The sequence below is a fragment of the Lactuca saligna genome, chromosome 1, assembly GCF_052625555.1.
Source record: "Lactuca saligna cultivar CGN05327 chromosome 1, ASM5262555v1, whole genome shotgun sequence".
In the NCBI taxonomy this organism is placed as follows: domain Eukaryota; kingdom Viridiplantae; phylum Streptophyta; class Magnoliopsida; order Asterales; family Asteraceae; genus Lactuca; species Lactuca saligna.
Window position 1 is genome coordinate 107,862,099 of NC_136417.1, and position 11,510 is coordinate 107,873,608.

Below are 11,510 nucleotides of genomic sequence, written 5' to 3' on the forward strand. Positions count from 1 at the left end.
TGGAACACCAGAAACTACACAAAATCATAAAAAGATCATCTCACATACTCTGATTTATCTGTTTGAATATTTCATGTTGTTATAAAGTAAAGCACCTAAAAAAAAGAAAAATTGCAAACCTCAAAGAAGCACAAATTGGTAGATCTGTATGTACAATTCATCCATAGAGAACAAACCATCATCCACACAAAAACCATCCTTGACTCAACCCTGCAAAGTAGCTTTGACATCCACTCTAAAAACGGGCACTACTAGAAAACAGCCCTTTAATGACGCGCAAACAATAACACTCTCTGATAGAGGTCGTGCATTTGTGCATGCCCTAAAAAATAATGTCAGTTTTGCAAAATTTGAAGGATAGAAGACACGTATTTGTGCGTGCCCTAAAATTAGTGTCAGAAAAGAAAATAAAGAAAATGCGGAGGGAGCCTTTCATAAAATGTGTATCGTCTAAATGTGTCGCTTTATAACATTTTAATGAAACACGCGTTTTTAAGGCGGGATTTCACCCGCCTGTTGAATCCCAAAAATTAAACCCCCCCGTCTCTTCCAATTAGCAAGACAAAGCCCTAGGCCTTCGTCTTCATAGCCGAATCGCACCACCACCCAACCTCCGATCTCGCACCTCCAAGTGTCTCCGACCATCTTCTCCGACCATTGTTTCCTGTAGCACTACACTGATAACAAAACCCCCATCACTATTTTAGGTCACCATTCACCAACAACCTCACTATTCTGAGGCTTTAAAATCGAGTGTTCATTTGACCATAAAGTCAAAATTGAATCGCATGTTCATTCGACATAAAGTTATTGATACGGCCAACGAGGCCTCCGTCTCCAGTCTCTAGTCGAAGACACCGACGAAGCCTCCTCCTCCGGCCGGTTCCGTCTCCCCCTTCTTTCACGTTGTTTACAGGTACGATCCATCAGCCATGAGACCATAAAGCCTTGTTCTCATCTTCTACATCCAAAAACCCCCTTCTCTTTTCCATAACCTAATTAACTCTTTTCATTTCCTTCTTCAACCATGAAAGAATCGACAGAAAGCTAGGGTTCCATCAAGGAGGAAGAACACGATGCTGTGGAGATCGTCACCCAACGATCACAAGTCACGCTTTCCTATTACGTAGCCACCGTCATCACCGCTCCGGAAGAAATCCAGCCATGAAAGGTAAGACATTGACCTCTGTTTCTACACCATTATCCTTGTCTAACAAGGATGCTTGGCATAACTTTAGTTTCTCGTGAAGTCAAGTATGTAATCCTTCATTTCAAACTATCTTTCTGGACATTAAGCATTCTTTAAACAGTTTATGAGTTTTACTAATATATAGAGCAACAAGTTTTACTAATATATAAAGGCTGGCATGTTTAGATTTCTTATGAATTTTATGAATCCATTTTATTAGGTTACAGTATGATCTATCTAGCAGCACATAGGAAAAAAGAAGAAAAGTGTTGGTAAGATAGTGTCCATATCAATCCACTGTATGTCATGGGTAGCAAGAGACATGTGAGTCTCATGACCCAATAGGAAGTCTCCAAGACAGTGTTTATGGCTCCACATCCCATCTGTAGGGATAGTTTGGGAACCTGCGGATTAAATTAGTATACCTAATGGACCTACAAACTTGTATTGCTAGTATCCGCCTCTTGTTTATTTATATTATCTTCTTTCACTGTTTTGTATCCATATTTTATTTACATGCTTATCCAACTGAGTTGCAGTTTTACCAAATTGGTCATTGCAAATAGGGATAATCTTGCAGATTCAATCACTCCAAATCTGAGCCTGAAAACTCTCTCCCACGAATTAAGGGTAGTTGAACCCTATGAGGTACCTTGAGCTGAAGGGCTTGTTGTGAGGGTAGTTGTGTCTTTCGAGAAACAGCTGGAAGTGAGAAAGAAGTTTAAAGACATACTTTAGAATGTGTGCCTGTTTGGAATGTGTGTTCAGGAGTGTGGGGGCCCAAAACAACGTTGTGTGTATATCTCCTATCTTGATTCTGTAAAGTACTTTAGACATGAGAGAAAGAGTGTGAGTGGTGAATCACTTAGGACCTTTGTTTATCTTGAAATATTGGTACTTCAACTTCTTTCACTTCTCTTTTCTTTACTTTATGAACAGTTGTGTTGGTGTGTTGATGAACTTGATTAAAAGTATCTCTTTTGTTTTTTTTGCCTATGTTATGATGATCATCAGATTGGATACCTCGAGTATTGCAAGACATGGGGTTTCGCCACCTGTTATATATGGGCATGTCCTCTTTTAAAAGGAGAAGATTACATTTTTTACTGCCATCTAGAGACTCAGAGAACACCAAAGCAGGATAAGCTACGACAGTGGTACCTCTCTCTGTCTCTGCACATAAGGTGTTTGGTAAAATGCCTCAAAGAGTATGTTTTTCTGATTACAGGTTTTTGTTTTTTTTTTTTTTTTTTTTTAATGTTGAGGTCCAAGTCAATGCTAAATAAAGTGTCGGAAGATGCTGTTGTTATGGACTACACAAATTTATACAATCAGTTTTTTGTTGCTAGTGGAGAGGGGAATACAAAGATAACTGCAGCTCGTTTGCCCTTTTTTGATAGTGATTATTGGTCAGGGGCAGCTGAAAATATAGTTAGGAAACTTGAAGTGGAAGAAACTAGTGATGGTGGATTGCAAAGCAAGCTGCCTAACAAGAGAATCTTGAAAGCCATGGGACACGATAAACCTGATGTTGCAGTCAAGGATGTGTTAGTGATGCAAAAGTTAATCTTTTTGAAGGAGCATCAACATTCTCGCACTTCATCAAATAATCAAGCTCGATCTTCACAGAGTAAGCAACTTAAATTGATCAAACTTGTGGTTTACTGATAATGGCATTTTCGTAATTTTGTCATCCCTTTCCAGGTTATGCTGACATTAAATCATACATTATAACAACTCAACTTGATCCTGGAGTCTACAAAAATCATGTTGAAGATACAACAACATCAAACTTGACTGGATTTGAATTTGTTGTTATTGGCAATTTTCATCTTGCTGGAGGCAAAATTACTGAAGGTATTATTATAACTTCTTCAATCAGACCATGATTTATGTTTCAACAACACATTTAGGTGCCTTTTTTTTACTTAATTGGATTAAGGGAATGAGTATGTGTTGATTATGAATCGTATAAAGTCCTTTTCTAAACATTTTTTTATTTGGATTATTTTAATTAATATGAATATGTGTTGATTATGAATTGTAGAAAGTCTTTGGCACCATTTAGGGCGATTGGGGATGTCACAGATTGATGAAAGGCACACTGATTTTGGGAATATCAAACAGACATTGGAAACATTTGTCTAACAAAGGTACATTTTTAAATTTTAATAAAATCATATTCATCCAGGTGGACTCAATATTATATTATATTATTAAAGGAAATCACTTTCTTACTTGTAAGTCGTAACTATTTATTTATTTGTAAATTTTAACAAAGGTTTTTATTCTTTTTTTCATTTCTTTACAACAGGCAGCTTCAGGTACTAAAGGTGGTTCAAGTGGATCCCCAATCAGTCTTCAAAGTCAAACAGAGCAGTTAGTTTGCCTTGCATCTCCTCTATCTGAAACTGGAATGCTCGTTGTTGATTCTGTAGTAAGTTTTATATTTGCAGGTGAGGAGATTCAAAACTTCCAAGACTTTATAAATGTTGTATCTAAGCTTTGTAAAGGAGGTAGGGTCCCACTGGAATATATAAGCTACACAAATCGACATAGGAGGAAGTCTGTTTTAGTTACTGTTAATCGACATGAGTGGTATGCATCCCCTCAGATTTACACTCGTGATGATAATTCTGGTCTATGGATTGGAAAGCAAGCTCTTTCTCCTGGATGCATTTTTTTTTTTTTTTTTTATCTTGTGTGACAAAAGTTAATGGAGTGTTGGAGACAGTAAACAATGTCAGTGAACAGTTGGTTAATGGTGTTAAAACTGAAGATGGATCCGACACTGGAGTAAAGAAACGGAGGGTAGGTGAAGAGTTGATTATAATTTAAATTAAGAACCTAAAATTGAGAGTCGGGAAGACAAAGGTGTAAAAGATTCTCAAGGTACAATTACAACATCTGATTTTGGTTATGCTTCTGTTGCTGAGCTTGTGATAGAGCCTACTCTTGTCATGTTTCACATAAATTTACCAAAACACCCCTCCTATATGTAAATATTATTTTGACTTGTAAGGTTCCTGTTTTAAGGTTTATGTACCATCATCATGTATGCTAGATGGGGTCTTACTCACAACGTTTATTTGGAACCGGCGGAAAGGATACGAATTGGAAACAGGGTTAGCAGGACTACGGGTGGGGTATGGAGCATTTCCTTTGAGCATGATTGAGTACCTGTAGAGGGCAAAGTAACCTTATAATGTCTCTGTTGCTGCTGAACTCTCTACTTGTGCAGTATTGCAGAATCCCACTTATTTGGAGGTAATTATTTGAGACCATTACTTACAGTCACTGTTCAAAGTACATTCAGTATTGGCCTTGATAAGAAAAAATTTTAGGAGCAATTGAAAATGGATGTGACTGTTGTGTTGACTCGAGATTATTGATTGATTGATTGGCAGAAAGTAAAAGTGGCCCTGGTAGAAGAAAGAGAGAGGCTTTATATGCTTTTAAAACAAGTCTCGTTTCTAAATCTGTATCCAAGCCATTCCAATTTTATACTTTGTGAGGTCACTGTTGGAAGAGATGCTAAGAACCTAAAGGTCTCTCTCTCTCTCTCTTGTATTTTTTCAAACCCATGTTATATGGCTGCTGTGTTTGTTTGTTATGTGGTACAAGATAGGAGTTTAGGTCTATTTTTTTATGACTGAATTTGTTATATTATATGTAAATACGATATGTGGTTTTATCTCTGCCTTATGTATTAATTAATTATAACTACTAAAAAGCAAAACGGTGAGGCCAATGGGTCCCCTGTTTCTGCAGTTACAAGTCCTGATTTTGTCAATGGTGTTGTACCATGGAGCTGTAAGGGAAGATTCTATTAAAACTACTTTAGAACAGGACAACTATCAGTTTGCTAAATTAAGTGATGAATGGAATAGAACTTGTTTGACTGAAACTTATTATGTATGGTCCAGGAAATAATGCAACATAAATTGGCGTTCATTAAGACATAAGATGTGGTTGGAACTACTTTAGCACAGGACAACTATCAGTTTGATACAGATTTTGTTTTTTCAAGTATGAGTTAGATGTCTAAATAGACAAAATTGGATAACTGTGTAGAACAAAATCAATGTCATTAGTTATTTTGTAAAATTGTAAGAAAGTAAGTGCTAGTTTGTGATTTAGTAGAGTTATGTTGATGACACATGAACATGATAAATGAAGTAGGGTGCTATAATAAACAAATAAATGAAACTATGTTGCTAATTCTTGCGTTTAAACTTTTAATATTGTGTTTTTTTCTTTGTTTAAAATTTGCTAAGAGTTTTTTTTAATAGATTGTAGCCTCGGAATCCATACAAGACACTGGAGCAGTTACAAGTTCTCGGGCTGCTGAAATTGGGTTTGATATTCTAGCACAAACAATCTAGGTGTCACCTTGTTATTAAAGTTATATTTGTAAACATGTACATAAATACAAGGGCATTTTGGTCATTATACCCACATAAAAGTTTTTAAAAAAGATAAGTAACTATTTGTTGCGCTTAATTTATGGATTGATAACATTAAAAAAATCATATCTCATAGAATTTTCAAATGTACATTTCTCCTTTTGTCTTACAATTGTTATATTGAATATAGGATGATTTAGATAACATAACTCGTTTTCTAATACTAGCAAGAGAACCTATAATCCTAGGAATTGACAAGCCCCATAAGGTAATAAAAAAGATAATTTATTTTATTGTATTTTAAATCAAATTATCAAATCATATATAAACTACCCAAACAATATTCAAATTTTATTTTATCGCCTTAATTTTGCAAACGAGCATTGTGTTTACATTAGAAGAAGGCCCTAGGGTCTTGTTCAATGCTTTAGCTGTGTTTGCTCTAAGGGAGATCAACTTATCAAAAGTAAGTTATTTTTTTCACCCTTTTATTTAATATTTTTGTGATTGAATGAAAGACTTAATGAAAGTAATTGACAACCCTTTTTCTTTAAATGATGTTGTGATTGTGGGAGAGTTGTTGTGTTTTTCTCTGCTGTTAGGTAACCTTCTCAACAACAACATTATACTTAAGCAGGTGAGTAATCAAGATTAAGGGAGACTTGTAATCATGTTTGGCACTCCTTTCCAGTACACATTAAGCAGGTGGTACGCACACAAGGTGTTGGCAGAAACAAATAACATGAAATGTTTCCGGTAAGAAATAGAGTTGTATGATTATTTGTTAGTTTTATAGGAATGTATAACCAATGTTAGCAACGTATTATTTTTGTTGAACATTTGAATGATTCTTTGTATGACATTATAATTTGTGCAATTTATTTTATTTTATATTATGCAATGGATTGTATTTTTTGTATATGGTATTTTATTTCTATTATGAGAAATTAAATGCAAATTTAATTTAAAAATTAATAAATATATAATTTTTTTTAAACATTTAAATTTACGATACGCAAAAATGTGTGTCATTTTCATTTATGACATGACCTTTCTTGACAGGGGCTTTCTTGATATGCATTGCGTGTCATTAACATGCGCGTCGTAAGGTTACAACACGCGAATGCGTGTCGTCTTCCTTTATGACAAGGCCTTCCTTGATACGCATTGCGTGTCGTAAACGTGCGTCGTAATTGCGCGTCGTAAATGAGTGTCGTAAATGCGCGTCGTCTCTCTTTATGACAGGGCCTTCCTTGACACGCATTTGCGCGTCGTCTGAGCCTTTTACGACGCGCAATGAGCGTCGTAAAAGGCTGTTTTTCTAGTAGTGGGGGTAACCATAAAACTGATGAAAAATTAATATCCATTTAATCAACAGGTTAGTGAACTTACATTTCTCTTGAAAAATCACAGTACTCCAATAAGTCTTCTTATTCTTCAAGCTTATCCAAATCTGATGTAAACTTTTGATGGGTTTTGAGTATAACAACAATTCCTAAGTGTGCATGCAACCCTAATGCTTTGGATTTAGGTTTTCTCTAACTGAACATGCAAACTTGGACACAAATAGACAAAACCATAGGAAGTGTATATAATTTTGAAATCAACATATAACAAGGGTTAAGTTACATGACTTTATTGTTATATTGTAATAACATTGATTTCGTTGTAGATCTTGATGCTTGAGAACTTAGTATCACAAGTGTAATACCTCTAATGGCTCACAAACACACAATGAAAGATAATGATATGAAAGATGAGATCAAAATTCCAGTTCTAGCTTCTTCCAAAGAGTGGTTGAATTTCATAGGCCTAAGGGCTCTATTTATAGTGCACCAAGGATGCTATGGATAAGCTTAATCTCAAATGTGGTAATTATCCGCCTCATTTGATTATTCATATATGATAGGATATTCTATAAACTCTAGAATAATCTTACATATACCATCAATTTTCGTCCACCCTTCCCCTAGGAAGGTTTTGGACCCTTTTGCTACTACTCATAATTACACTTTTAGTTCCTACACTTTAATTAATTCCTTTAATCCCAAAATTAATTCCAAATTATTTTCTGATTAAATATTAATTAATAATATGATTACTAATTAATATATTATTTCCTTAACATATTAATAAATCATTTATTCCAATTTATTAATCAATTAATAATTTCTTCCTCTTCCTCAATAATCATCATGTCTAGTTTCACGTGTGAAGGCAACCCACTTGGATAAGCCTAGTAACTATAGTTGCAAGTATAACTACAAAACTGATAAGCAGTCGTAGCTCTCATAGCCTTTTATCGAACTCTGACCTACATAGTTGAGTGTCCTAAGATAAAGCATCATATAATCCTTTGTTCTGCAAGATATCATGTGAACAAATGACATGGAACAAAATTATTTTTATTGTTCAACAGTTTGTTTCCCGATTTCTTATTTGTAATGACAAAGAACTTAATCGAACACATCAATTCAGTCCTGAATGGGTTCGACACATAAGTCAACACCAAATCATCGAGGGGCTCAAGATATCACTTTTCCCCCTTAGGGAAAAAGGAACAGATAAACTTTGACTCATATGCTTGCATTATTTACTCATCATATCATGCACAACAATATGTTTTATAAAACCAAGCTACTGATGCGTTTACGCATTACCAATGCACAACCAATTGATAAACAACAACTCATATATCTTGGTTTAAATATTATATGATATTATCGTCTCAAATTACTCGTGATAAATTCCATGAAGTAATTCATTGAGCGTAGGTTGAAAACAACACCTAAATCCCCATTTCAAAAGCACTCATGAATGTTGCAGCAAACCATTGTTATGTCTAAACACTTGGACAATCTACAATCCAATTCATGACAGCCTTACTTGACTACTTACTTCCTAAGTATGATCAACTGTGGATATTTGAATAATCCAATTATCCGGGAAGTAAAACATGCGAAAGATACACAAAGATGGACCATTGGCAAAAGATAGTAAACAATACTCATAAATAAATCTCCATTATTTTATCAACAAATGTCGAATACATTTATTTGTTACAAGTTTCTAAATAATTATCTAATCACTAAAACTAATATCAGCCTTCAGACCAATGCTCCTTGTGTATTGAACGTGCTTAATCCTACTAAGACCCTTTGTAAGGGGATCGACAAGATTCTCATCTGATGATACCCTCTTAACGACGAGACTTCTTTCTTCTACACGATGTATGATAAAGTGATATTTTATGTCGATATGTCTAAATCTACCATGATCTCTTGGTTCCTTGGTCAAGCCACCCGCTACTTCATTATCGCAGAAAATTTCCATCGGCTCCTTGATGGCTGGTACTACTCCAAGGTCTTCAATAAAGTTCTTCAACCATACTGCCTCATTCAACGCTTCGCTCGCAGAAATATACTCTGATTAACATGTACAATCAGCCACGGACTACTACTTGGAATTTTCCAAGTCACTACTCCTCCATTAAGGAAAAACACCCAGCCAGATTGAGAACAGAAGTTGTCTCTGTCTGTCTATAAGCTGGAATCATTATACTCAATAACTCTTAAATCATCACTACCACCAAGCACAAGGACTCGGTCCTTAGTGTTGGATTAATGTCTAAGTCCATAACTATAATTGGTAAGACTTGACCCGACCCGACCCGGGATGCTCCATTTGGGTTGCATGGCATGATGCATTTGGATAGACTAAAATGAGAGAAATAACACTTAAGGTTTATTAATATATTATAAGTTCTAATATATTAATAAGGTTATTTAATTAGTATTGATCAAGAATTAATTTGGAATTAATTAAGTGATCAAAAGGAGACTAATTAAATATATAGGTTGATTGTGTAAATCATTCATTCTTTTATATGTGGGCTTGGGATCCAAGATTCCTTACGTTGGACTAAGTCCATGGGGTGACCCATGGATACTCCATGGAGGTTAAAATACATGGAACATAAGGAATGGCTAAAGTTGTGAGTTACATGGTGTAACCCTAATAGCCACCATATAAAAGAATCCCATGGCTCAAGAAATCGGTGACTATGTGTAATAGAAATGGCTAGCCGATTTCATGAAGTGTGTATGTTCTCTCAATCTATTCCAAGTGTATTTGGTGTTTCTTGAACCATTTGAGGTGTCACAGTTGGGGCACTAGGTACTCAAGCTTTATGAAGACAATCTACATCAAAGAGGTATGTAATTTTAACTTGATATATTCATTTGAATCAATGTTATTATGCTAGTTAGGATGAATACCTTGGAAAGTTCATATTTTCATGTATAATAGAGAAAACATAGATCCAAGGTATTTAGGGTTGCATGTACACTTAGGAGTGTTAGAATGCTCAAAACCTAACAGTGGTATCAGAGCCTAGGCTTGTTTCCAATTATACTTAATGCAAATTGCTGAAAAATGCTGAAAAAAATCGATTTTCTGGCTTTCTGTGCACTAGACTCGCCGAGTCCATGAAGAAAATCATCCTACTCGTCGAGTTGGTTGATACACTCGATGAGTAGGAGCCCCAGACAGCATATTTTCGATTTTTTGGCTAGAAATGGACTAGGAAACATTACCCTAAGCTGCTTTTGGACTTATAAACTTGTTTTTGATGTGGTAATGTTGATGCTAATCCAATTTCAAAGATAATTGTAATTAGATTCATGTTTTGTATTAGTTTAGTCATTAGGTGTAACACCAAAAATTTTCAAAACAAAATTTTCAATTTTTATAAAACATAATTCCATTGATATTCATTAAACAACCATTTTAATTATCCAAACAAGACAATACAAAATCCCAAGATCATGATATCAAGCTCCGAATGTGTGTGTGTACGGATCAAGCCGGCGCCTTCCCGCGGTCGTCACTAGTACCTGAAACAATAACATCAACACTGTAAGCACAAGGCTTAGTGAGTTCCCCAAAATACTACATATAACACATATTAGCCACTCGAGGCTATAACTCTGTGGGTCCGTGCACCCAAACTCTGTGAACCCTCAGGTTCTAACTCTGTGAACCTTCCGGTTCTAACTCTGTAAACATGCAAAACATCAAACACATAGAAGTAATGCAGTACAACACATAACATACATAGCATACAAATACTCTATCACATAACTCTGGTTACCTACTCAAGGTAAAGTATAGTGAGAAGACTCACCTCGCGTGTCTCGGTAAATCGTAAACCTGAAATCGCTAATCACTCGACCTGTCGAGCTGTCGTCCCCCTATAGCACAATACACCTCTAATTAACACTTTCCCCACTAGGGTTGACCACACTATAACAAGTCAATCTAGGTCAACGCTGGTCAACGGTCAACGGTCAACTTTGACCGGACTCGGCGAGTACCAAGGCGACTCGGCGAGTCTGGGCGTATACACCAATTTCCCTGGAATCCTCCCTTGACACGTCGAGCATTCCCTCAACTCGACGAGTTCCACCTGGCACGAGTTGTGGGGCCACCACGACTCAACTCGCCGAGTCTCAAGAACAACTCGGCGAGTCCAGTTAGACTCAGTCCACCTGTCCATTCTGACTCCCCCTTAACTCACTGAGTCCACCTTTCCCAACTCGACGAGGCCACTCAAAGTGTGGTCGGGCAACATTCATGCTACTCGCCGAGTCTGTTCTTCGGACTCGGCGAGTCCATGCCATGCACTGACTCAATCTTGCTCTAAAGGTCAGATCCAGTTCATTAATCCATAGATCCAGTCCCTCCAAGCTCATTTAGCACGTAAAGTTACAATCTTGATGCACATACAACCTCTATATGACCGTATATGATGTTTATGACTCAAATACTACAACACAAGGCCAAAGACTCTATTGTCACTCATAAAGCTTGATGAGTGAGGCTCTCTGGACCTCTATGGATCTAGATCCATGGCC

General features: G+C 36.2%; 1 protein-coding gene and 1 long non-coding RNA gene across 8 annotated transcripts; both read left to right on the forward strand.

Moving 5' to 3' along the window:
* Positions 1-511: 511 nt before the first annotated feature.
* Positions 512-3,755, forward strand: LOC145043066 (putative histone acetyltransferase HAC-like 1). Of its 6 annotated transcripts, XR_013680896.1 has the most exons (9): positions 512-916; positions 1,035-1,171; positions 1,756-2,083; positions 2,204-2,346; positions 2,455-2,819; positions 2,894-3,046; positions 3,237-3,342; positions 3,504-3,568; positions 3,646-3,755. XR_013680896.1 is itself a non-coding variant. In XM_078991611.1 (8 exons), the coding sequence occupies exons 3-7, from the start codon at positions 1,946-1,948 to the stop codon at positions 3,335-3,337; spliced, it is 900 nt and encodes a 299-aa protein (XP_078847737.1). In that variant the 5' UTR covers positions 512-916; positions 1,035-1,171; positions 1,729-1,945; the 3' UTR covers positions 3,338-3,342; positions 3,504-3,620. The 6 variants fall into 6 exon arrangements, 5 of the variants coding, with proteins under 5 accessions (XP_078847737.1, XP_078847767.1, XP_078847728.1 ...); XM_078991611.1 differs by lacking the exon at positions 3,646-3,755 and having other exon boundaries at positions 1,729-2,083; positions 3,504-3,620; XM_078991641.1 differs by lacking the exon at positions 3,646-3,755 and having other exon boundaries at positions 2,204-2,397; positions 2,590-2,819; positions 3,504-3,620.
* Positions 3,756-3,895: 140 nt separating this feature from the next.
* On the forward strand, positions 3,896-6,486 carry LOC145043093 (uncharacterized). Of its 2 annotated transcripts, none has more exons than XR_013680899.1 (4): positions 3,896-4,081; positions 4,226-4,456; positions 4,597-4,737; positions 5,482-6,486. It is a non-coding gene; the product is annotated as an uncharacterized LOC145043093 (long non-coding RNA). The 2 variants fall into 2 exon arrangements; XR_013680897.1 differs by having other exon boundaries at positions 4,254-4,456.
* The last annotated feature ends 5,024 nt before the right edge of the window (positions 6,487-11,510 follow it).